Source organism: Lactuca serriola, chromosome 8 (assembly GCF_051521515.1).
Source record: "Lactuca serriola cultivar US96UC23 chromosome 8, Lser_US96UC23_V15, whole genome shotgun sequence".
NCBI lineage: Eukaryota > Viridiplantae > Streptophyta > Magnoliopsida > Asterales > Asteraceae > Lactuca > Lactuca serriola.
In genome coordinates, this window is record NC_136415.1 from 103,925,264 (window position 1) to 103,952,925 (window position 27,662).

At 33.1% G+C, this 27,662-nt stretch overlaps 2 protein-coding genes and 1 pseudogene across 29 annotated transcripts; 1 reads left to right on the plus strand and 2 right to left on the minus strand.

The window, feature by feature from the left end:
* Positions 1-5,486: 5,486 nt before the first annotated feature.
* On the minus strand, positions 5,487-13,692 carry LOC145069175 (protein CHROMATIN REMODELING 24-like). Of its 26 annotated transcripts, none has more exons than XR_013689353.1 (13): positions 13,129-13,689; positions 12,821-13,007; positions 12,381-12,659; positions 12,138-12,302; positions 11,955-12,038; positions 11,771-11,852; positions 11,642-11,681; positions 11,309-11,434; positions 8,223-8,344; positions 7,846-7,901; positions 6,930-7,772; positions 6,077-6,150; positions 5,487-5,782 (listed from the first exon to the last, which is right to left on the minus strand). XR_013689353.1 is itself a non-coding variant. In XM_079016128.1 (12 exons), the coding sequence occupies exons 9-12, from the start codon at positions 7,585-7,587 to the stop codon at positions 6,145-6,147; spliced, it is 435 nt and encodes a 144-aa protein (XP_078872254.1). In that variant the 5' UTR covers positions 7,588-8,344; positions 11,309-11,434; positions 11,642-11,681; positions 11,771-11,852; positions 11,955-12,038; positions 12,138-12,302; positions 12,381-12,659; positions 12,821-13,007; positions 13,129-13,690; the 3' UTR covers positions 5,697-6,144. The 26 variants fall into 26 exon arrangements, 1 of the variants encoding a protein (XP_078872254.1); XR_013689350.1 differs by adding an exon at positions 8,069-8,136 and having other exon boundaries at positions 6,930-7,901; XR_013689349.1 differs by adding an exon at positions 8,069-8,142 and having other exon boundaries at positions 6,930-7,901.
* A 250-nt stretch (positions 13,693-13,942) lies between these two features.
* Positions 13,943-15,723, plus strand: LOC145070519 (protein LOL2-like). Of its 3 annotated transcripts, none has more exons than XM_079017456.1 (6): positions 13,943-14,142; positions 14,339-14,456; positions 14,764-14,874; positions 15,021-15,133; positions 15,222-15,260; positions 15,332-15,723. In XM_079017456.1, the coding sequence occupies exons 1-6, from the start codon at positions 14,050-14,052 to the stop codon at positions 15,452-15,454; spliced, it is 597 nt and encodes a 198-aa protein (XP_078873582.1). In that variant the 5' UTR covers positions 13,943-14,049; the 3' UTR covers positions 15,455-15,723. The 3 variants fall into 3 exon arrangements, with proteins under 3 accessions (XP_078873582.1, XP_078873584.1, XP_078873583.1); XM_079017458.1 differs by having other exon boundaries at positions 13,956-14,142; positions 14,282-14,456; XM_079017457.1 differs by having other exon boundaries at positions 13,959-14,142; positions 14,274-14,456.
* A 2,568-nt stretch (positions 15,724-18,291) lies between these two features.
* LOC145067245 (protein NUCLEAR FUSION DEFECTIVE 4-like) lies at positions 18,292-19,398 on the minus strand (annotated as a pseudogene).
* Positions 19,399-27,662: the final 8,264 nt, after the last annotated feature.

The following is a 27,662-nucleotide window of genomic DNA, read 5'->3' on the forward strand; positions in this document are numbered from 1 at the left end:
TTCCACTTGCTCAAGCTTGAAGATAAAGGGACAAGGACTTAGATTTATCAACCTAGATGTGATATCCCCAAATTCACGGTCATTTTAAAATTTTTATTTATGCTTATTTAAAAATCAGTGTATCTGTTTTGAAGAATAATATTGCGGAATTTGTTCCCAGAAAACATGATAAATATATTATCAAAGCATTTGTGAAGAAATGTATTTTGTTTTTATTAAAACTTTGGGATGTCATTTGTCGATACAAAAACATAAGCACAAACAGACCTTACATTCTTTTACACTAATGATTTACATCTCCTTTAATCTCTCAATGTAATGTGTCTTCGTATCAATACCTGTGATATATATAAATAGAGTGGGTCGGGTTGGGAAACCTGGTGAGTACATAGGGATTTCAACCCCACAATGTTATATCATATATATATATATATATATATATATATATATATATATATATATATGAACTCATAATATACACAATTTCACCTCATATAAACAATTTTACCCCACCCTGTCGATCCTCACAACGTCACCGTCTATACTCTTGGATCTAAAATTAACATCTTTACCTAATCCATACTCTCAGATCAAGTATGTCTAATCCATGCTCTCGGATCAATAACTATGCCCATTCCATACTGTCGGACTAAGGACAATTGACTATGTCTAATCCTTGCTCCCGAATTAATAACTATACCCATTTCATACTCTCGAACTAAGGACAATTGACTATATCTAATCCGTGCTCTCGGATTAATGAAAAATCTTGAAGTTCAACCCTCCATGTATATTTCACCCACACTCATAAGTAGATACTACCCGATATCTATCTCAATTAATTTAGGATTGTTCTATATCCTAAATCATCATATATTATCATATATGCTCTTAACACGTATTTCAGACAATAAAAAAATATTTCACACACAAACATATATTTAATGCTTTAATCAATACTGTATTAAAATCATATTCAAGAAAGTGACTATGCACTCACTTTTTAAAGTGATGACTCCAAACTCGGGCAGCGCTTCGCTTCTAACAATTTTATTTTTCTTCGACGAAACCTAGTATCATTATCACTAGATTTTAGTCTAATATTTACTGCGACTAATTATTAGTCTAGATTTACGAGCGATATTGTTTTATAGGTGTTAAACAATACTTCTCAACTACAATGTAAAACAGGGGCCAGACATGAAACACTGGAGGGCGTGACCATTTTGGCATTTAAGCTGTTTATGCGGCCCTTCAAACCAGATTTCCCGTACCACGAGTAGTTAAAAGATATTATAAGAACACTTTGTATATTTTATAATACTTACATATATTGTTTGTAGGTTCGTAATAACGATAATAAACTTAAACATAAGTTATACTTAAAGTAGGGTAAGCATAACTTACTTACAAGGGGGTTTGGCTAGGAACCAGGCTCTACGGGGGCAGAACTTCCGAGCCGAAAGATCTTCTTCTCGGAGCCTTCTGGCGCCTCGGGACTCGCCTCTAGCACTAGGGAGTTACTAGGGATTGGGAGGGGTTTTGAGAGATGTTTGATAGAGAAAGAATGGGAGAGGTGTGAAGAAAATGGAATAAATTCACACCTATTTATAGGCTGGACCCTTCGGACTACGTTGGGTGTAGCCTCAGAGTACGTTGCGCGTACGAGGGGCAGCGGTCAGGATCCGAAGCGAGGTCGTGGGGAGGAAGCAAGGTCCGAGATTAAGTCATGTGTCCCTCATCACATCAGCCCATTCCCGACTTCTAAATTCCGTAACTTTCACATACAAGCTCCATTTTCAATGTTCTTTATATCCACGCGTAGGTGACGACGTAATCTACAACTTTTGTTTAGACTCTGTCGGCTAGTTTTGACTTTATTTTTAAAGTTATTTTAACGGTCGTAGACAGATAAAGTCAGTTAAAAATTCATAACATTGTAATCCGTCGTCCGTTTTCGTCTGTCTTTATATCGTTGAGTTCTTATTAATGAGATCTCCAATTCTTGTTTAGATTGTGTCAGCTAAAAATCGATCGGTCTAAAATTTGAATTCTGGGTTTTGCATTGTTATGCTAAATCTTAGAAAAATCATCACTTCCTCATACGAAGTCAGATTTGGATGTTATTTTTATGCATGCTCTCAGTTAACGTATACTATGACTTTCGTTTAGATCACTAAGGCTAAAAAGTAATTTATCAAAAATTCACTTTTTACGTTATGCGGCGCCATGTCGATTTAGCCGTAAAACTTTGACGGGTCATAACTTCTTCGTTATAACTCGGATTTCAACGTTCTTTATATGTATGAAACCTTTGTGACATATACTATAACTTAGTTAAGATTATTTATTCTAAATAATCTTCAATCAAAAAGTCATTTTTGATGCTTATTGTTTTTAAATTGACTAGCCCGAATCTGCAGGCGTTACACTAGAAGCATAAAGGTTGCATCTTGGACACTTACAAAGGTACAAAATGAGCACAAAATGATTATGATGGGCTTCCTTGTTGGATCAACACTCTAGAACACTTCTTTTTCTTCTTTTTCTTCAAGTTACCAAAATCACCAAAATGAGATAAGAACTACAAGGAGAGGCTAGGGTTAGTTTTTTTTAGTTTGAGGAGAGGCTATGTGTCATGGCGTGACAACAATCCCAATACGCGTTCTTCACTTTCGTTTGTCGTGTCGAGACCTCTCTATGGTCACATCGTGGCACCAGTTTTCCATAAAAACCAAGCTTTTGACTCCTACTCTGAACCCTTCTGGAACACGGGTGTTACACATATACACTTAAAAGCATAAGATCACAAAGGGGATAACATAAGTGTCCCGATGCATTTCCTAATTCGAGATGGTTGGATGAAGTGGTACTCTATGAGACTTCTTACAACATGTGATGTTCAATTATAGTTGAACAAGTGCATTTTTAAAACTCGACTATATAATAAACTAATAATGACTAAATACGTGAGATCAGATCGGGTTAAGATATTAAGATTCCAATCGGGATCCTAAATCCTAAGATCTCAATATATATATTGCTTCAGATAGATGCTAGTGTGATCTGGATCATTTTTCTTTTGCACGATCTGAAAATCAAATGATATTAAAATCAATATATTAACAACCATGTAAGATCAATATCTTAACAACCATGTAATTCCACTAATTTAGATACTTTTTCAAAAAATTATTTTGTGATATTTATTATTTATTTACAATAATTTTTCAAAATTTGGTTCTTATTTAGTTACTATGATGCCTCCCATTTTGACAATTTTATTAACTATCCACTATTCCCTTTACTAATACTTACGTTTTAAAAGGATTATTATAAGGGAAATTGACTTATCAGAGTAATTACTTTTTAGTTTTGTTCACATCTAGGTAATTTTGTTTTTTTATACGCATCTAAGTAACTAATTTGTTATAAGTATTCACATATGACCGGTCATAATGGTCCTATGTGAACAAGTCGGTCATAATTGTCCTAACAAGTTCGTTATATAGATGTGTACAAAAAAAGAAGTTACCCAAATGTGAGAAAAACAAAAAGGGAATTACCTTGATAATTAAATTTTTCCTCTTTTTTTTTTTATTTTACCTTGTAATTTTGATTTGGTATAAAATTTAACTTAAATTGTAAATATTTTTAAAACTACACCATTTTGGTAAATATCTTTTAAAATATACTATTTTGGTAAAAAAAAATAAACTCCATAATTGACAGGGAAAAAACATCGTTATTTTATTGAATATTATTGTTTAAGATATTAAATATTAAAATTAAAATTTACTAGAGATTAAAAGTAATAGACATAGAAACCAATCACATGAAATGAAACACAATTTTCAATAAAGTTTGCTCAATGTATTACAGGAATTTAAAATACAAAAAATAGAAGTAGCTTTTATCTACATCGATAGTTTTGCTCTTGTCTCGTATGTATAAATTTATTTGATAATTACGCTATTAAAAACGGCTCTCAACATTATGTGACCAATTTAAATGCTCATAAATGGTCATAAATATTGTTTTAAGGAAATTTAACCGAATCTATTAGTATTGCAAATATTATGATCGATCGCCTTAATAAAAACGGAAATTGATTTATCAGGTTAATTACCTTTTCGTTTTAAACACATCTCGGTAACTTCATTTTTTTTACACACCAGGTAACGAACTTGTTAAAAATATTCACATATAACCATTATGACCGCTTGTAACTTGCTACATCCAATATGATAGTCATATGTATGAACACTTTAAAAAAGATTGTCATTAAATGTTTTAAAAAATAAAGTTATCGGATATAATCAAAATAAAAATAAAAAAATAATTACCTCAATTTCCTTTGTTATAATGGAGCAGTTTATTAATAGGGTCTCCTAGAGTAGACAACATATGTTTGTCTACTAGATAAGTTGTCTATGCTCCGCATGGGCCGTGTGCGTCTTATTTGAGTGTCTTTTTGTTTATAGATTAAAAGACATTGTTGACTGTTTTAGTTGACTTTGGTGAGGGGAGGAAAAAACAAAAAAAAATATGAGGACCAATATACAAAAAAAAAATATACCAAAAGAAGAAAATGACAGACGTAGAAAGTGCAAGGATGAAAAACCCGGGTTTTGCCCCGGGCCGTTTTTTGTGTTTTTTATGAATAAATGTAAAAGTTTTGAATGTAAGGACCAAAAGTGTCAAAATGGCTAAAATATTAATGGATTGAAATTAACAAGTTTTTAGAAAAGAGACCAAAGTTGTCAATTCCTTAAAATTTTGTGGTCAAACTTTGAATATTAAAAGGTTCCTAAAAAATGTAAAAATTTTGATTGAAATGACCAAAAGTATCAAAATTGCTAAAGAATAAGGGGTAAATTTGCCAAATCTTTAGGAACCTTCATTGTAGCTAAGGGAAGAGAAATTTAATATATACTAGATGGGTTCCTGAGCTTGCGCGGGACGGATGGTGTCGGTTTTCTGTTATAACATTATACTTTTGATGTGCTATAATTAGGAAAACTTTTAGTCATTTCAAAAAATATTTCATGCTTACAAAATATTGAACGGTTTGCTTTAAAATAACACCAGAAATGATCAGTCTCTAAAAAAATACATAAATGACAAGAATTTCAAAAAATTGCATAAAACTTAATTGTACTTGAATCAACAATATTTAAATCAATCTAATGTATGGTGATTCCAACTCCAAAAGTAATAGTACAACAAAAAAAACGTGTGCCCATTCCTACAGTATAATTTTCCAAAATTTGAATTCCTTTTGGCTTACATCTTATTGAAATAAGGGAGTGACCTTCTTATCAAATTGTCATATGCAAAACCCAACTAACAAATTTGAATGTATCAATATCAACAAAGGTCTGAAAAATGGCAAATTTTTGGTTGTTAAAGCAACGATGAGCATGAAAAGGCTAAAATTTACTCCTAACAACAAAAATTCTACATTTGGTCCATGCTTTTACATGTTTGGTGCATTTAAATAGTAAGGATATTATAGATCAATCTCATATAACATGCTTCACATATATAATACATATAAATGAATGTTTTTGGTGCATTTAAATCATCTACACTTGATGTAGTAACACCTAAATATCGCTTCAGTTTTCTTTGATTTAGTAACACCTAAATCTTGACAAACACTAGCACTCCATAATCTATAAAACATGGGGATATATGAACTAAACTTTAAAATGCAATGTTTTATTAAAGAAGGCCACATCAGCAACACCAGTTTCAGGTTGCCTATGCGCTAAAAACCCTGTAAAATACACATTATTTTATACATTTTCTGTACATAAAAACACATACATAATAGTACATTACTAATTTATATATATATAAAAAACAAAAAAAAAACAGCATGCCATAACTTTTGTAAAGAACAGAAAAGAAAGATCCATCATCCATCTTAATTTATATAATATATTGCCACAAGACCATGAATATTGAATATAAAAATGTCACTTTTGTAATACCTTCAATAAGTGGATGTCAATAAGTAAAACAAAATAATGCAATAGACATGAATAAGTAAATAAAATAAAGAACTTACAGTGAAATAGCCTGTGCAACTGTATCTTCCACGACAGTCATAGAGATGAAGCATTGGTTGTTATAGTTCTAGTTCTATGATGAGAGACAATAAGCATAATCAGATTCAACAAATTTGAAAAAAGAGTTCATGTGGTTAGTTGTATCTTGTTCTAACTTGAATACATGTCAATCAAAGTGCACAAAACCTGAACCCATAAAATCTTGATATGATTAAATAAGAAAAATCGATAATCCGGATTTCCAAGTATAATTATGCAACTAATTGATGAAAGACAGATTAAATTTTGAGCTTTAAGCAATCAATATAGTCACCTAAAATTAAAGGTGCAAAGCACGTTTTATGGACGCTACAAACCAAGCATGATGTGGCAAGTAAATTTAAGGGAAACATCACCGCTTCTTTTTATTGGGTTTTCATATTATTCATGTTTAAGTAGATTTTGTTGATATATACTATCGATGCTACATACCAAAGTGTAGTCATTTAGCTAAAAAAATGACTTGAATAAACAGCATGGACTAAGTGTGTAACAAAAAAAATAATGGGGACCAAGCAAGCAAATTACCCCAAACCATAAGGACCATTCATGTAATTTACTCAAATAAAAATGATAACACTTTGGAAAAAAACCTAAACCTAAGTAAGATTAAGCATTTTGGGAGTTTGGGAAAAGATAAGAACTTTATAACCTTCTGGAATCGATTTTTTTGTAATGGATGATTAAAAAAAAGTATAGGTTGATTTTTTCATATCTTTTAAACATTATTTATCCAAACAGTATTAAAATATAACAAAAATAAATAAATAAATAAAGGTCTACGGGAATGTATGTAATATGTAATATTCTAACCAGTAAAGACATAATAAAGAAGATCTTGCAAGAAAGCTTGTCATGAGTTTCCCCAATGTCATATTTCTCTACAATATCTGCTAGTTTTTCAGCAATTCCTTGATCTTCCTCATCTAGCCCTGTTTCCATTCCTTCTAGAAGATCTTTAGCAACTCTTTTTGTTAATAGAACCAGATGATCACATATCTTTTTCAATATCTATTAAATGTAAATCATAAACATTAACTTTCACTAAAGGAAAAGTCCACCAAGAACTGAGACTGAAGTTAATAGAACAAAAAAAATGCATTGTTGATCGCTCTTATGTGCAAAAGACAGAAATACCCTTCTCATAAAAGACTACAATACCGTGAGAGCAGCTAAAGGTGAACCATCAAAGGCTGAAAGAACAATCTCATTCAAAAAGGCTTCGTATAGTTGTCTTTGTAAATTAAAAAAGATAAAAAGAATGTAAGTTGACTTTTTATAAAATAAAGAGTATAAAAACAGTTAATGTAAGTACCTGAGATTTGGATAATCTTAACCAAACAATAATCTCATTCTTTTTAGAAAGTTTGGCAGTGTTTGTAGCATCATTATCACGAAAAACTTCACTTTTCAAATGCCTGAGAAAATAGGGTTGAATGTAATTTCTTAAATCTTGTTTGTAAGTTTGCATAAATGTTAATTTTTTATAGTTTTAATCATAGCAAAAGGTTATTGCCTTAATATTTATGAACTATTTTGTCATTTAGGGAAATTTAACTAAAAACCTATGCCACAGCTGAACCAATGCGCTTATCTATATCAGATGCATTTTTGTCATTTCCACATAGGATTGCTAACTCATACTTTTCCTTAAAACTGAAAAGAAAATAGATATAAATAAGTAAATAACATAACAATAAGAACAAAAAGAAAATAAATGAAATCTTACCATTTCTTGTCTCCCAAAAGGTATGGACAACAGAAGTTAAACAAAAGCCCAAAGTTCTTGAATTATATAAGAAAGATGATCAATAGAGTGGCTTTTAGAGCAATAAAAGTATAAAACTATTGTGTAATTCAAATTCAAAAATGAAATAATATAAAGATGCATAGTTTTAGGTAAAGTGATGATAACAAAACAGAAGAAGCGACCTAGGCATTTCATCGAATACCTGGTGGACGCCGACTAGAAGTTCATCCACAACAGTAAAAAAAAACATAAAAAGGTTTTCTCACATACCTACAACTGGACCATGAATATGTTATACATTTTAACATACTGCAAGTGGTAGAAATCCCCAAAATTTAAAGTTGAAGAAATCATACCTATCACATGCAAGCAACTAATACCAAGGGTTGGATTGGCAGCTCTCGACGAAAAGTTTGAGTTCTTTATCTTTGAATCATCCATGACAGTCGTCTGCTTCTCCGCTCAAATTTGGGATTTTCTGAGGAACAAGGGAAAGACATAACGCCCGTGTTTTTAGGTTAGGCATTAATATTGACATAATAGTCTAGGTTAACCTTTATAACTCATTTAGAAGAAATGAAAAGGAATTATGTGAATATTATGTGAAAATTATGTGTTTTATGATTAATTATTAGGGTTTAATTAATTAAGAATAAAATTGAGCGTCGAAAATAAATATTAGATAAAGTTGATATCTATTAAGAAAGTTGTAGCGGTCGTAACAAGGATTACGGATATATAAAGAATGTCTCAATCCGAGTTATAACGAAGAAGTTATGACATGTCGAAATTTCGTGACAAAACCGGCACGGTGCCGAATGACGTAAAAAGTGAGTTTTTGATAAACTACTTTTTCGCCTTAATGATATAAATGAAAGTCGTAGTGTTCGTTAAACCGAGAGTATGTATAAAAAGAACGCCCAAATCTGACTTCGTATGAGGAAGTTATGATTTTTCTAAGTTCCAGGTTAGCAATAGACAGCTAAAAACTCGAATTTTAGATCGAGTGATTTTTAGCCGACACAACCTAAACAAGAATTGACGCTCTCGTAAATAGTAGTACAACGGTAAAAAGACAGACAAAAATGGACGTCGGATGAAAAAGTTATGAATTTTTAACGGATTTCCTGTCCCGGTCTGTTAAAAATAATAATATAAAAATTAAAGTCAAAATTAGCCGACGAAGTCTAAACGAAAATTGTATAGCGTAATTTTACCTACGCGTGCATATAAAGAACGTCAAAAACGGAGCTTGTATGCGAAAGTTATGAATTTTAGAAGATTTTGGCACAAAATTCGAGAAATTTCGCATAGATAAGCTTCACACGGAAAAGCCACGTCACCCTCGCTCAAAACGTGCCACGTGTCCGAAATTGATGAGTCACCTCACATGAAAAGTAGCCGCGTGTCGCTTCCGGATTCGACCGAAGGGAGGCCCAACCGAAGCAGGCCGCGTGTCACCCCGTGTTCTGATCTGCTGACAAGTCTGAAGTGGTCCAATAAGGATCCGACGCGTGTGCCTAGGTGGCGAGCCCTCTCATGCAATACGTGTCCAACGCGTGTCTTCCTCCGGATCCGACCACGTGCCTTCGCCTCCTGATGCCACCTGCCCTCGCTGCTGACTCACCTTCTCAGCCGACCTTCGGATCTCCCCTATAAATAGAAGGGTTGCGAGATCTTCTAACTACTTTTGGAAAATTCTCATTTTTCACCCCTTTTTCAATATTTTGGCTATTTTCACATCCCCTGAAGCCCCGAGATCATTTCCAACGCCCGGAACACGTCCCGGAGTGCCCGAGAAGCCCGGGAAATTTATTTTTTTGGTTTCGAAGCCCGACCCTCACAGAGCCCGGTTTCTCAATAAAACTCCCGATTTTATTAGAAACGATCGTTTTAGGCAACGAAGTGCTGCCTGGTTATCGTTAAATCATGTGAGTATATAGTCACTTTCACCTTACACATATATATGAAGTATTTTCTTTAAAATACGTGATAAGTGTAATTATATTAATTGTTTAATTAAGGTGGCTGTTGAATAGATGTTTTATACAAGTTTTAAACTGTATATGTATTTTTATCTACAAATATGTTGGGTAAAACATGGGTAGATGAATTAGATGATGTGTGATGAAATAAAAGTGATGAGAGGTATCGATGTTTAAGATGATCTAATCATATAGCAGAGTATAGACAACGGCCACAGACTACTTTAGATAGTCCAGTGGAACGTTAGTAGACTCGTAATCGGTAGGTATGTTTGAACTATATGTTCATAAGGTGTTCTCGAACTATATGTTCATTAGGTGTTTTTGAACTATGCGTTTATCCATTAGTTCTTCTTTTTGACACTATTACGTGTCGGGGTATGGGAGCGTACGGGAATACTTTATTAGTATTTTCCCTATACTTTTATTTTGAAGAGCTTTGGAGTCTTTGTTTCTTTTATGAAGTGATCGAACGAGCTTCATGAGTTAGTGTTTCCATTCTCGATGCCGGATAGGGGTGCATCTGGGGGTTATATACCTCACGATATTCAGACCAAAGCCTAGGCAAAGTTCGATGTTGGATAGGGTGCGTCTGGGAGTTACATACCTCACGATATTCAGACCACAGCCTAGGCATTAATAATTACCCCTGACTTAATTGTTTGGTGGTTCTTTTTTTTACGAACAAAGGTTCGTGGTTAAACTTATTCCATTAATTTGATGTCTTCTTCGATCCTCGTTTGCTGCTAGGGAATTTCCGAAGTAGTTTCGTTAGTTGGTTGTTTATATCGATCCTTTAGGCTAGATCTAGTAAGATCATTGTATAGGATTAGTATGTGGGGATCGACGTTGTTAGTGCTCGTAATATAAACCTTGGGCAGCGATGGACTTCGTGCCTATTCCTTAGGATGAATCCTTAGGAATGAGTGATAGTTGATTCTTAGGGTAAATCCTAAAGAAATGAATAAGATAATGGGGATTGGGTAATTGGGTTGATTGTTTGATGTTTAAGCATAATAAATTTATTTATTGTGGGGTGAAACCCTATATGCTCACCAGACTCCCAAGCCTGACCCACTCAATTTAATTGTATCACAGGTATCGATACGAAGTTGCTTTACACTGAGAGATTAAAAGAGAAGTAGATCACTAGTGTAAATGAATGTAAGTTTTGTTTATGCTTATGTTTTTGTATTGACAATGACATCCCAATGGTTTAAGTGAATAAAATACATTTCTTCGGAAATGATTTGATAACATATTTATCATGTTTTTCTGAGAACAAATTCCGCAACATTTTTAATCAAATGATTACTCTGAAATTATTTTAAAAGCATAAATTAAACCGGTATTTTCTGGCCGTAAAATTGGGGATGTCACAAAAGACCCCTCATATGAACCGTTAATTAGAGAAGAACTTTCGAGTAGCTATATGATGATAGAGGCAAAGTGCAAACCCGACTCGTAATTCTCTCGACTTAGATGCAATTTTGCAAACTAAACATGGAATTGGAAGCAAGAATCCAAACCCGACCCCTGATTCTCGTCATCATTGTCACCACCAATCCAGTAGGTATAAGTTTCTGCAATTTCACAAACATGTGGTGAGCATTCTTAAATATAGAGGACTCCGGAAACGAATGAATGAACTACCCTGGCTACTAATTAGTTCTGCCAATTCCAACAAAGAAGAAAGAATTAATTGAAGATATGTTGAAGCATCGCAAGCAACATAGACGTGACTTGAATACTTTTCTAAGAGACACTATTATATGGAAACAAATATTTACTTTGCTTGAAGATGATTTCCTTTCAATTCCAAACGCAAATCTGCTCATGCAAATTCAATCACATGGTAAAATAAGTCAAGAATCACATAAAAAAAGTTAACAAAATCTGACATAAATATATAAAATGACCTGATGTTTGTTTTCTCCTTTCCTATTCCTTGTGATAAAAACCTCAAGGAAAGGGGTGCCATATGCAGCGTCAGTGACCTTCCTGAACAACAATAGGAGTATAAGATGTTGTAAGTTACTTTCCAATGTCTGCAGTTATCTATTTGAATTAGACAATATCAGTGGGACCAAAATGATGTCGTACCATATTATCCTCCCATTGAGCAGGTGTAGGGATACATTCGGTTCGAAACTAAGATTGATGAAGAACAAATATCTCCATATCTACCTTCAGAAGAGCAAATAACACATAATACTTGATGAAGGGTACTACAGTAAAAAAAGGGTTATCATGAGATTCCAAAATGAGACATATAATGAAACTTACATTTTTGTTTTCTTAGCATGTATGAAGGTTCTAAGGTATGGGTGATGTGCATTATTAAGAAACAGATGTTTAAGTTCATAAGCGCTTCAAACTCGCCTGCTCATCATCTTCTATTTTTTTTACCAGGACCACCATCACCAGCACAACTCAAACACACTACAGTTACTGAATAATTTCCCACCATTATTTGAAACATACAGACAAATTACATAACTCAAGAAAAAGAAAATAATTTTTTTTTACCTAAAGTTTTCTCGATTATGCTTCTGCTTTACCATTTTCCTACGATTTGAACCCCAAAACATAAAATTCCAGATAAATAAAGAGAGGCAGAAGTATAATCATGATTTTAGCTTAAGAAAATTGGAAGAATATGATGAATGCTTAAGATGAAGACATATCGTGTTCTAAAATCGTCTTTGAATGCTTCAATATAGTAGAAGGTGATGGATTTTGATAGCTCTAACCTGAGTGGCGATGTTCGGTGGTCTACGGTCTCCTTTGGTCGCCTCCTCTTTCTCCCTAGATGTGAAAATATAATCGCTTCAGATAGAGCACAAAGGGTGTAGGCGGTAACATAGTAAATCCAAAACGAATTACTCATCAACAAGGATCAAATCAAAAGGATTAGACAACATATGTGATTAAATCGAAAAGCAAATAAGCGGTTGAGAAAGAAAAACCTTTGTCGGGTGAATTATTGGATTCTCCTGTGAAAAAAACGACGTGGATATTGAAATAGAAGTGGGGAAGAAAGCAAGAAACCCTAAGTTTCTTTGTTTGAAATCTTGCTAGCTCCGTTGGAATCAGTTGCCTTTTTGCTCTCGCCTCCTTCTTAGCTGAACCACCAAATGCTGTCATTTGTACAATCTGTATATTAAACATACAGTAATTTGCATACACTTCCAGGAATCTTCAAGAAAATGGTGTAACAAAAGAAGCAAACAACATATCACATACACACAAATATTTGGGTTAGTATGAAACAAACCTGTGCACCAACGGGAACAGGGAACAATCATCGATGACATCCACAGATGGCGTAGAATGGGAAGTGACGTGTCGTGGGTGTCTCTCTGGTGGCGGTGAGACACGGTGGAGACAACGGGTTTATAGAAAGAGATAGCGAGGAAGATCGTGAAGCGGGAACACCAATAGCTGAAGGCGTCGACTGTTTTTTATGTAACAACGAAGAAGGCAAGCAGTAGTCGGTGGTGATGAGAATGAGGCAGTAGAAAAGATGGCCCTTGTTAATATATAAGAATTACGTATAATTTGAACTGGTAAACGTTTGATGAACCCAAAACCGGTCCCTAATAGGGATTGTGACAGAAGGGCTTCACAACGGGTAGTTGAGAGAGGAGACGAAGACGAAGGGCTGTGAAGACGTCGGCGGCAGAGAGACGATTCAATCGGTTGACGATGGTGTATGGGTGGGGCGATCGTCAGTTTCGCCTCCACCTGTGCGCTTGAGAGAAGAGCGAGAAAAGCAAAGAAATCAGAAGAATCGAGAACCTCATGAAAGATATTGGATAAGGAGGCGGTGGGAAAGATGAGAGGTGGGAACGACACGTATCAACCACATCCTTATTTTTACACCACTAATAATAATCTAAGGGATCAAATTGTCAATACCACAAACTTGAATGCCAAAAATCTAAACCACTCAAAGTATGAAAACCTATGGACCATTTTTGCCAAAAAATTCTGAATTTTCACTGTTCCTAAAAAGTGTCCATGTTTAATTATATATATATATATATATATATATATATATATATTAAAACCTTTTTGCTTTAAAAAATAATTATGCATATCGAAAAAATGTCTGTTATTCCAACAAATCCAATCTGTTTCTTTCCCTCTTTTCAGAGTCGTTGAAGCCGATTATCCTCCTCAACAATGCTCCTTGATGCCCAATAAATTCCTTCGACAAAGTTTGCAATTAAATCTACCGACAACCCAACGAGAAATTCCCCTCAGATCTCATCATCATTTAATCCAGGTAATTTTCAATTCTATCTAGTTTCATCGAACTCCTTTTCGTGGTGTAAATTCGGTATCTATACTTGATGGTAATTCTTAACTTCCTTTCGATATGTTGTCCTCGAATCCCTAATTGTTTCGATTTTGTAGAATTTTAGGGTTTCGGTGGACCTCATAGATAAAGTTGAACTTTCATTCGCCTGTTTGAACTACAGAGAAATATGCAGAGCCAAATAGTTTGCAGTGGGTGTAGAAGCATCTTGCTATATCCAAGAGGAGCTTCAAACGTATGTTGTGCATTGTGTAATGCAGTTACTTCATCTCCCCCTCCTGGTATGACTTATCTAAAACTTAAATTCATATACGTGGAATGATTGAAGACTATCATGCCTGTTACATATGTAGTAGCTTACATTGCGTTTTCAACCTAAAAAGATCTATATAAAGTTGTGTAATGCTGGTTTATTTGTAATGTTTCAATTTTATATTTCTGTTGTTAACTAGTTGAACCTGTTAGTTTGAGATGAACAATTATAACTGGGTTCTGAATCTCAATGAACTTCATTAGAAAACTATCAAATTGATCTAAGTTCATTATTGATCTAATTTATGTAATCTAATACTTGTAATCATTTTTCAGGAATGGAAATGGCCCAATTGATCTGTGGAGGTTGTCGTACATTGCTGATGTATGCACGTGGTGCTACAAGTGTCAGATGCTCTTGCTGTCATACTGTCAATCTTGCCCCAGGTTAACCCTAGATAACTTTCCTATTTACAGTTGTCTTTTATAGTCTTTGTATTTAATTTAACCTTTACTAATTATATTATGTAATTGATCTTCATTTCAAATAAAATGTTTTTGTAATTTTGTTTTTTTGTTTTTTGCATTAATAGTTTCCAATCAGCTTGCTCATGTAAATTGTGGAAATTGTCGCACAATGTTGATGTATCCATCTGGTGCTCCATCAGTTAAATGTGCAGTTTGTCATTACATTACAAATGCCAATGTGAGTAATATAATTCACCACTTTTTTTTTGGATTTATTGTTTTAAATATATTGTTTCATTCTTATAAGTTATTTCATACTGGTTTAGATGGGAAATGGAAGGGTTCCTGCAGCCACATCAGCATCAGTGAGTTTTTTTCTCATAATATTCGAATATCTTTTTTTTATGTTTAATTTCTTTTGTATAATTTCTTGCAGGAAGTGCCTCATTCTTATAACCAAACGGTAGTAGTTGAAAACCCGATGTCTGTTGATGAGAGCGGGAAACTGGTAAGCAATGTTGTGGTTGGGGTGACGACTGAGAAGAAATCCGTCAAGTGAAATGACTGAATTGCCCTTTTGTTGAAATGGAAATTAATGAGATGAAATGTGTATATTATTCAAAAGGAAAATGGTTATGAGTTATGATTTGAACATTTTGTTGTGATTGTGGGTGTGTGGGGTTGAGAGGGAAAGGGCATAAGTGTTTAAAAAGGGTAGTAGAACTCAGCTTCATTATATTATTAAGCGAGTATATTTGTAACACATCAGGCTGTAAAAGATAGCATTTTATTGTTTGAAGTTATAACCGATAATTAGTTATTTGAGTATTTAGAAATATATAATTCTTTAACCAATTATGAATATATACAATTGTCGCTATTCATTAAAGAGTTTTCTATCTTGCTGTCCTATTTGTTGAATAGGAAACCAGGTTACAGAGAAACTGTATATTTCAGATGTATTTTAGTTTTATTTAAATTATGCTTCATTTTAGCTTTTTGTTCGACACTTAAAGCATCTCTAATGGTGGAGCTATGTTATAACTTAAAATTAATATCACTTCATTATTCTATTAACTTTAATCTCTAAATAAATGGTTTTTCTAATGGTTAACCTCTTTCACTAGCTTTTTCTTTAAATTTAACTAATCTATTCTTATCTATTTAAAATGTTCTATATAACCCCTTCCATTTAGTAAGTCATTTTTAAACACACATTGTATTAAACGTATTTTTATAATACCTCTAAAAGTTCGTAAAATGTCACAAAATATTTCATAGATAAATTATATAAAGTGACAAATCAAATTAACTACCAAATAAACAAACAAATTGAAAACTAAAATATAATAAAGGGGTAAATTAAAATATTAATAGAAGATGAAGGAGTAAAATATACAATAGGTTAAAGTATATTGACCATTCAATATATATTAAATGGTCAATAAAAATAAACAAAAAAATGGTATGTTTCAATGGGAATAAGTGTTCATTTATAAAAAGTCAATAGTAATAAGCTATAAAAAAACCTCCATTGAAGATGTTCTTAGTCCCTTCATTTGATTATTTGACGATTAAACCTTTATGTATTAATTTAAATGGTCCCCGCTTATGCAAAGTTATAAAATAGTATGTTTCACAAAATTATAAAAATAATCCCTTCCTAATAGCAAATTTACATAAAATGAAAAATACATAGTTCCGCTATATGGTACAGACCATTCCATAGTTAATAATAATAATAATAATAATAATAATAATAATAATAATAATAATAATAATAATAACTAGTAGGTGATCTCGGGTTTTGCACAAGATATGTTTAAAAAAAACATAAAAATCATTGCATTTAAAACAACAAAAACTAAATAAAAAATATCATAAGTGGATGATTTCTTAATAAGCCACTAAAATGCAGGAATCATTTATGCAACTTATGACAAAAATACAAGATTACACACTAAATAAATAGGAAAGCATAATAGCAAAACCCATATAAGGACTAAAAATGACAAGGTGAAAAATATATAGACCATTTATGTAAGGGATAAAAAAGCGGCAAGGTGTCAAAAGTATAGTGTTCATTTTCAAGGACCAAAATTAACAAAGTGCTAAAGGTTTGTGGTAGAATTTTTAGTCACTATTCCTATGTGTGATGTAGGGACCAAATTAACAATGTCGAAAAGTTTTGTGACAACATTCTTAAGTGGTAAAGTTTTGTGGCAAAATTCTTAAGAGGCAAAAAGTTATGTGTCAACATTCTGAAACGGCAAAGTTTTTTGGCAAAATTCTTAATAGGCAAAAATGTATTGTTCCTAACTGTGTTATGATTTAAAGTAGTATACTAAACTAAATAAAGAATATCATAAGTGGATGATTTCTAAATAAGCCACTAAAATGCAGGAATCCTTTATGTAACTTATGACAAAATACAAGATTGCACACCAAATAAATAGGGATAAATAATATCAAAACTCATATAAGGACCAAAAATGACAACGTGAACAAAATCCATAGACCATTAATGTAAGGAATAAAAAAGTGGGAAGATGTCAAAAGTTATAGTGTTCATTTTCAAGGACTAAAATTAACAAAGTGTTAAAGGTTTGTGGCAGAATTTTTAGTCGTTATTCCTATGTGTGCTGTAGGGACCCAAATTGACAATGTCGAAAAGTTTTGTGACAACATTCTTAAGTGGTAAAGTTTTGTGGCAAAATTTTTAAAAGGCAAAAAGTTATGTAGCAACATTCTAAAACCGTAAAGTTTTGTAACAAAAATTTTAATAGACAGAAGGACATTGCTCTAAATGTGTTATGATTTAAAGTAGTATATTAACATGAAAGACAAATATTTACAAACAAAAAATTAAAAATAAATTCAAAAATATATTGCTTTGTGATTTGAACTTCCATGTAGATACTAGATAGCCACATGAACACGTGGACCATTATATACCATATTATAAGCATCAAAACCCATACACTTTCTATATAGTATGGCATAATGGTATAGATTAGGGATACTAGGTATATAAAAAGAAAAAGTATGCTAAAAATGTCTACTACCATTTTTTGTAATATTTTGTTAGCCAATTTCAACCTAACTCTAACTAGATATTTTAATTTATTAAAACAATTTTTTCATTGATTATAGCATGTTATATATTTGACGTTATCTATGAGTAATAAAACTAAGACAAAATTGCAAAAATGGTCCCTGTGGTATGCAATTTTTTTAGGTTTTAGTCCAAACCCCGAGTTTTTTGGATTCATGGTCATTTTGGAGTGGTTTGTATGTGGAATTGGTCCCCGAAATTAACTCCCATTAAAAAAAATCTGTTAATCCCCTCATGTGCCTCACATGTGAGGGTAAATCCATCATTTCATATGTAAAGGACTATTTTTGTATAACCGTTTTTTGGCTTAATTCATTTAAAGATCCCCACCGTTGATATCTTCTTCCCCAACGTCTCTTTCTTCTACCCTTCTTCTTCTTGAGCTCTGTTAGTGCTCTTGGGAATTTGTATTTCACCAGGAGGATTTCTGATACGAATCCGGCGAAAATCCGACCAAAGTAATTCCAGATACTTAAAAGGGAAACGAATGATTTTATGGTCATTGTATGATAACCTAAAGATTCGCCGATTTGACCTAAATTGTCTACTGCGGTTAAGCTTGTTCCAAGCCCACAAAAAGTGCTTTTGGTTTTTTCAGGTTTATTCAAGAACACATTAACAAATAGAATTAACATGTCTGTGCTTAAAAGTGCTTGAAGAATATTGTAATCTTCTCCTCTTTCAGGTTTATTCAAGAACACATTAGCAAAAGAAGATGTTTTCGCTTTTGGTTTTGGATTTGGATTATTCAGTTCCAATGATGTGGGATTTGTGGATTGATATTCATGATTCTTATTCATATTCTCGATTTTAACCTCGGAAACGATAACTGGTTGGTGTTTGTTTCTCACCCAGAGGTTCAATTCCTCTTTAATAGCCATAAAAAGGGGGACAAAGAGTACGGAAATTACCATAGAAGCACTACCAGCGTAAGCCCTTCATGAAAACGTCATAATATTCTGAGCAATCGCCATCCCCATTATGAACAATGCTAGAAAAATCGAGACGCATAAGAAACGGTAGAAGATTCGGAGCTCATTCGGTTGTCTCACCAGGGTCATCGCTCGGATCGTGTACACAAACACCACAGAAATCACCACGGTGAGCTAGGAAATTAGCAGGATTAAGGATTTCGAATCGTTCCCATAAATAGCCAAGTAGATTTGAGTCATGATGGCTCTACTTAATCTTGTGAAACCTTTCAACAATCCCAAAACAACTCCCCTGCTTTCCGGAAAATTACAGACGATTGTCACCAACGCTCCGGTGTTCACAAAGTTCTGTGAATTCGCTCCGATACAAATGTATAAACACATCTGCCAGACTTTAGGTTTTGCGGTTCTGTTGGTGACAACCAACCATATCATGAAGTAAACGCCAAAATTCATGGGGAAATGTCTCTTTTTTGTGATTGTCTTTAAAAAGAAGGGTAGAAAAAAAAAAGACGTTGGGGAAGGTTGGGGAAGAAGATAGCAACGGTGGGGATCTTTAAAAGGAATTAAGCCAAAAAACGCTTATGCAAAAATGGCCCTTTACATATGAAATGACGGATTTACCCTCACATGTGAGGCACATGAAGGGATTAACAGATCTTTTTTAACGGGAGTTAAGTCTGGGGACTAATTCCACATACAAACCACTCCAAAAGGACCATGGATCCAAAAAATTCATGGTTTTGACTAAAACCCCAAAAATTTGCATACCATAGATACCATTTTTTCAATTTTGTCTAAAACTAATTTGTTTGTTCAAAATTGGTCATCGGTAATCATTTAATCTGTTTAGGGTCCTATTATTGATATGAAATGTTTAAAATTTACCGATGTAAAAAAGTATTTGATTGAAATACACTCCTCTTATTGTTTAATGAAGTCATTTAAAGTGTTTGTCTATGTTTTTTTATGTTTTAAATTTAACAATCGATATATAAAGCTATTAAACTAAAGTGTTGTTTGTTTTTTGTAAAAAACCTATTCAGCCATTTTATTGATGCGCGACGCAGCACATGCGCAACACTTTTAATCTCGCAGCTGTTTGTTTTTTAAAAGTCTTTAGAATAAAAAAAAAAACTTTGCGCGTGTTCTGTTTGGTGCAACACTTGTATTGCCTCTTCCCGGTATTGGCTTTGAAGGTGTGCAAAGTGTGTCACCGCATTGTGCCCGAAAAATAGGGCCCGGTTTTAGCCAAATTATATACTAAATATGTTAATATATAGTCATTTACGCAGAAAGTTTTCGTAACAACATTTGGTTAAATTGGTTAGGAGCGCTGTCTATCCTCCTTTCCTCCTATAAGCACAATTCTTCCTTTTTGTATTAATTGATGTTCATCTGCACAATTTTCTTCCTTTTTATATTAATTCACGTTTTTGTAATTAATAGCCACAATTTAATTCTATTATCCTAATCCAATCTCAAACTTGTTTATACTGATCAGTTTTTTTTTCTTTTACACCATCTTCAAAGTTTTTACTATTAATCGGGCATTTTATTCTTCATTCCCACTTTTCTTTATTAATGATTTTTTATTCCTCGTTTCTATATAGTTTTTTTAATTAACCAGCTTTTTCTTTCTTTTTAAATTGTCCGCACCCACCTTAATTGATCAATTTTTTTTATCAATCAGTTATATTTTTTTTCCTAGTTCAATCTCATCCCGTTTAATTGATTAGTATTATTAAAATTTGTATATATACATAAAAAAATATATTGAAGACCATTTTATTTTTTATTTTTTTCTAGTTCACTCATCCATATTAATTGATTAAAACATCTTAGTAGTATTAACAATATATATATATATATATATATATATATATATATATATATATATATATATATATATATATATATATATATGTTAAAGGCTTATTATGGTTTTTCGCACAGGGCCTTTGAAATCAAAGGATCGCCCTGCCTCTTCCAACCTCTTCTTCTTCTTTTTTCTTGCTGAATTATTGATTATATGTTGCTAAAATTTTATTTTATATTTTTTTTCTCGTTTTTTTTTCGTTTATTCTTGTTGATTTTTTTCGTATTTTTTATATTGAATAATGATAACTTCTTGATGAAATATCATTATTTTTTGCTAAAATATCTTTATTTTTTTTTTTTTGTTGAAATATCATTATTTTTTGTTGAAATATCATAAATTCTTGCTGAAATGTCATACATTATTAATTTTTCGGTATTAAAAAACTATTTTCGGTTTATAAAATCAATTTATTTTAATTTTTTAATATCTGCATCAGCATACAAATGTTAAAAAAAACAAACACACTTCTTATTACAGTTTACAACCGTTTGGTCCACCTCTTCTACTACAGAGGGTTACAGAGGTTGTCCGCAAACTTTATTAATTTTTGTTTCAAAAAAACAAACAGCACCTTAGGATCTAATTGTATGCATTTATTTTCCAAATATGGGGATATGGATGACCAAAGATATTGAGTAGATGCATGGTTAATCGAGTAGAAATGTGGTATTCTTCCATAGAATAAAAAAGACTAATATAGGAAGGGTAGTGTTCGTGGAGCCCAAGATAAATGGAGGATATTGATGGGTTTTATACAAACAATCCTATGTGTGCATGCAACCCTAGAGTTGAATCTATGTTTTCACTATTAGTTATACAACTTTATGAACACAAAATGAAACCTGGCATGCTACTACTATTTTCGAAATCCACATAAAAGAATATAATACATACCTATTGTTATTATATAGTAATAACAACTAGTTCCTTGAAACTCCTTAGCTTTGAAAGCAAGTACTACAAGTGTAGTACCTCTAATGGCTCACAAACACCAAGAGCAAGAGGATGACTTAGGAGAAGAGGAGAAGCACCCAAAAACGTCTAGAAACCCTAAGGAAACTCTTGGCCACATTTTTGGTGCTCTAGGGGTCCTTAAATAGTGAGGTTATTAGGGTTATCAAACAAGGAAACCCTAATTTGACTGCTTAAGCCCTAAGCAGCCCATGGACTCCCTCCTTAGAGGCCTTGGACGATTTCTAATGGGTTTCCCCATAAAATTCGTCCACCCCTCTAATATGGAGTCCATTAGCCCAATATTCAACTATCACACAATTGACAATTCTGGTCCCCTTTATTTAATTAATGTCTTTTGGCCACAAAATTAATTCTTATTAATTCTTGACTATTATTAATTAAACATTATGATTTCTCTTTTAATATATTATTCATATAATATATTAATAAATCATAATTGATCCTCTTTCTCCATAAATCATCCTATCAAATTGTTTTGGTGAAGATAACCCAAAAGGACTATGCACAATCGGGTCAAGTACATACCAAAAAAGTTATGGACTTAGACACTAATCCAATAGTCTCCCACTTGGATAAGTCTAATAACTATTCTGCGTATAACTTCAGATCCTGATTAGCAATCGTTGCTTTCAAAAGTTGTTGTCAACTCTGATCTTATCAGAAGCGTGTCCTTTAGATAAGGGATCATATAATCCTCCATTCTTAAGATGTCGTATAGACATAAGACATGAATTTTAATCATTCTCTCTATACTATTTCCCGACTTCCGATTTATGACGACTGACAACAAACTACAATTGAACAAATTAACTTGGTCTCGGCTTGGCCAAGCGCTTAGGTTCCATCACTAAATCATCGAGGGGCCCATGGATATCGTTTTTATCCCACTTTGGGTAAAAGGAATGGATAAACTTTGACTCATACGCTCGCTTGCATTCACTCATCGAATCACGCACATTAATAAGTTTTATAACACCAAGTTACTGGTGCGTTTACTTATCATCAATGTGCAACCGACCAGCAAATAACAACTCACACGTCTCGGTTTCAAGAATATACAATATTATCGACTCACAATCACTCGTGATAAAATCCATGAAGTGATTCTTTGTGAGCGTGGGTTTAATCCAATGCTCAAAATCATATTCATAAGCACTCATGAACGTTGCAGCAAACCTTTGCTATGTATAATACACTTTAGACAATCTACAAACCAATTCATGAGAGTCTTCATTCATACCTACTTCCAACATATGAACGACTATGGACCATTCGAATAATTTGATTATTCTAAAATAATTAATTATTCAGGAAGCCAAAACATGCAAAGTAAAACGCAAGAATAATACTAATCCTATATGGTCCCAAACCTTTGAGTTATCACCATATCGATTACTCATTATTTGTTGTTTCGGTTAATTAACTTATTACTTGAATTATTACTACAATTGTCTCATGCTCTTAGCATGCACACAATGTTTACCAATGGTCGTTACATTGTGAAATAGATCAAATGAACACATTTCCAATCATACTCATTTCACAACTCCCAATCCTTATCACAAGTGTAAGAATATCAAATTCTTGCCACTTATAGAATATGTTATATTCTAATGTTTCATGCAACGATCCTTTCATAATGTCATTGCACTAAAGTCACAAAGACTATTGCCAATGAAATTACAAAGTCCTCTATTGGAGATTGTTGCAAGACAATTCCATAGATACGAAGTCTCATATTCAAGGTACATTCCTTTGAATATCCTTCTGCATAAACGTTTCTAATCTAGACATATAGATTCTTAACATCCAACTCTCAATATAGAAACATTTCTACATTTTCCATATGACAACTCATTATCAAATCTTGTAATAATAATGTCAGTATGGTCCATCCACTACTATACTTCCAACTATTCACAAGCAACCAATCCTTGGCGAACCTTAGATTGTCCTTTGATAGTTGTTTAATAAACTTAGTCATGTCCGGTTCTAGTCCTTTTTTCCTCTTAATGCTCTAGGCATTCGGAAAATTTTAGAACGGTCAATTATTACAGCATATGTGATCGATCCTATACTCGAAGCGTATGGAACACGAAGTATAATGTCTTACATAAAGACGTGATACTTTATCAGTCTTTTGCCATAATATTTCTATTTGCCATGTTCTCAAAACTCGAATTAAGAAAAGGGATGTCATCATAATCGAATTTTGAGAATGCAATTCATATATTTGACTAAATTTGATTAAAATTTCTCGATCTAAGCTCTTAGATTTCGAAACGAAGTACAATATTCTCTCCCTTAATTATAGCAAAACAACTTTTCAACCCTTGCAACTTTGCAAATTAAAACACTTGTTTTCTATAAGAGTAAATTACATGAATGTTCCCTATGGTTTAAGATTATTTGCATTTTTGGTCCCTAACTTATTTTTTTTAACTCGGAAGGTCCCTATTGTTTGTTTTTGTTACGCGCTTTGTCCTTAGCTTATCTAAAAATACTATTTTCCCCTTGATTTTTTAATTTATTTAAATAAACACACCCCCAACCCCACCCCTCTCACCTTACCTTACCTACCCCACCATTTTTTCCTATTTAAAAAATATTTTTTTGGTAAGACAGGGACCAAACGTATGACAAAAACAAACAGTAAAGACCAAGCGTGTAATAAAAACAAGCAGTAGGGACCTTCCGAGTTAAAAAAAGAAGTTAGGGACCAAGTGCACAAATTACCTCAAACCATAAGGACCATTCGTGTAATTTACTCTTTCTATAATTAATATTGCTAACTTGCAACCTACAATAATTATCATGCTCCCACTATCATGATGATTATTATCATATAAGCATAACACTTATACTCCCACTAGCTTTGACATGTATTTAGAAAACAGTTGAACTTGCAGAAAACATTGCCTATTGAATTTCTGAAGTTCATATTTCTAATACCAGATGCTCCGATAAGCCTTTATCTAAGCTTCTTAAACTTATACACCTTTGCCTTAGATAGCTCATATGTGTGTCTAAACAATTCGGAACTTATATCAATAAGTCCCAAATGTTAGACTAATTGCCAAATCTCACAATTCGAACTATGGAAAAGGATGTCGTAACCATAATCGAATTTGAGAATTCAATTTTCACATTTGCGATCTTCTTAAAATCTCTCTCAGTGAAAGCATTTCCTCACAGTCTTTTTCATGAAGGATGGAAGCTTATGAAACTTAGATTTTATGGTGTATGTGTTCATATCCATGTGAATTTTCCAAAACCAAGTTTGCGACAAATCCAAACTCAAATGGACTGAACTTTCTTAATCTTGATTTCTTGCCTTATGGTAACACGAGTGACCACCATGTCTTCCAAGTAGTTTAGCAACTTATCCTTACATATCAATGTACTTTCCATCGATTAAGGTACTTTGTCTTTATGCATTCAAATGAGAACTCATAGAACTCACATGCATAATTAACTCAATTGTAATGGCACAGAAACAAAATAATGTCAACACGATAGGTTGTAAACCTTAAATCGTGTGCTAGTGATGACCGAGAAGGTTTATTCTCGATTTGTTCTTGAAAGATCATTAAAAACTCCCACTGGCCTCTTGACATATATGATTCTCTTGTCATAAAACTTTTCTAGAAAAAACAAATATTCAAGAGTTAGTGTAGTTATTATCAAGACAAAACACTTCACATAATTGGCCCTAGTTGGTCTTTGTCTTATCCAAGACAGCACAACTTACCAATTTCAAATGTGCAAGAATAAGAAAACTTTTCCAAATTCCACATTTGTTGAGTGTTATAAACCTTCTTAAGACTTGTCACTCAATTCATAATCTTGGAGTATAACTCTAAGACTTGATATTGAAATGAGGTATGACTGACTTCTTGATTTAACCATTTCCACAATTCTCGATCCCTCTCATTAGACATACAAATGCATTAAGACTCACTTAGAGGATCAATTGAGATATGGTTATTAATCATTAAGACTTATCATAAAACACAATAAAAGGTACTCTCCCTTCTTCTTAGAATAGAGAAACTTTTATCTTTCTGCCTACTTGATTCTTCTTTATTCGTTCTGCTATTCATTGAAACTCTTTCAATCAACTCAGAATTACACTTAATCTTATAAGTATAATCATATTTACTAAACTTTTAGTAAGTCATGACGAATATCTTATCTCTCTTTGTGGTGGATTTGATCAACGCACAACCTAGTGTACTCGATCTCCTACTCCTTCACTTGACACATTGTCAAAGAATTAGTCTAATTTCCAAATATAAAAGTTTTCATTCATCACGCAACCAGGTTGTATGATTCCAAGTTTCTGTCCGATTGAAACTTGGGCGATGAGAAACTCTCCCTATTTGGTAAATTCTTGACATCTCCACAAATAACATAATTAAGAATCAAATCCATTATTGCTAATAATAGAAACCTTCAAACATCAATTTTTCATACACGCCATTGCAAGGATAAATAAATAAGATAAAATCAAAATTTATTTTATTGCGGAAAAATTTGTCCTTACAATGTAATTCAATCGAAAAACTATGTTATTACATATTTCTTAGCAATCTATTCTAACTCCAAGTAGTAGCTCAAAAAACTAATCTTCAAGCAATGCGATCGAAATCCATTTCTTCATGATTAAATTCAGCTCACTTCTTCCCTTAAGCTTCCTCTCTTTTCTTCGACCCTACAAAACATCAAAATGTAATCTTATCACATCATGTACTAAGAATCTAGAATAGGAACTTAAAAGAGTTAGTTAATGGATTTTACCTGAAGTAGAGTCATACGCCTTGACTTTCCCATCTCTTAGACCTCTCAGGTAAATAGGGCAGCTTTGTCTCCAATGCCCCTTGTTTTGGCAATAAAAGCAAATGGACTCTTTTGGAATGGAATAAGGAACTATCTCAGAGTTTACCTTTTTTGGATTTCCAATGTCACCATTTTCAATGTCCATTGAAGTTTGGGATTTTGATTCACCAGACAAATTTTCTTGACTAGTACGCCAAATCATTTCTGATTCAGCAGCTATAAGCAAATAGATGAGATCAATGAGGGTCACGTCATGATCCATCATATAGTACTCTCTAACAAACTCACCATATGATTCAGGAAGTGACTGAAGAACCCAGTCAACAGCCAACTCACCTGAAATCTCGACACCTAACATCCTTAACCTATCACTGTGTGACTTCATCTCTAAGACGTGTGCACACACAGGTTTCCCATCTTCGTGTTTACTTGCCAAAAGGGCTTGAGTGATCTTGAAATTTTCAAGCCTTCGAACTTGTGGGTTAGGGAGAATAATTGGAGGAGGTGGAGGAAGTGAAGCATGATTTCTTGTTCCTCGATCATATCGTGGAACATCATCTCCATTTGGAAACGGGAGAAAATTCAAGTTAAGTTGATTAGAATCCTTGATGTGACACCCAAATGAAACATTGAGGCTAGGATCCAACACAATGCTCTACAGCCTAGAAGAGGGATGTCGTAATCTAGTTGCAGAATATTGGAAAGTAGGTAAATGACGATTTACCAATTTCCACCATGAAAAACGAAAAGGAAATTTAAGTTTCAAATGTATTGAAAACTCCTAGATCTTTTGAGATTCATTGAACTTTTCAATGGCATGTTTAAATCTCGATATGCCCCTCGATTTGTGACTGGGATGCCGAGGATCACAGAACAGGGTGTGAATAACCATGCAAATGTACATGGTGATGGGTTTGAGCAATAAGAACTTTCCTATGTGCACGTGCAAACCCTAATTGCTTGGATCTAGGTTTCTCTAATTGAACATGCATTGTATCCAAGACTTACAATACTAGATCTAATG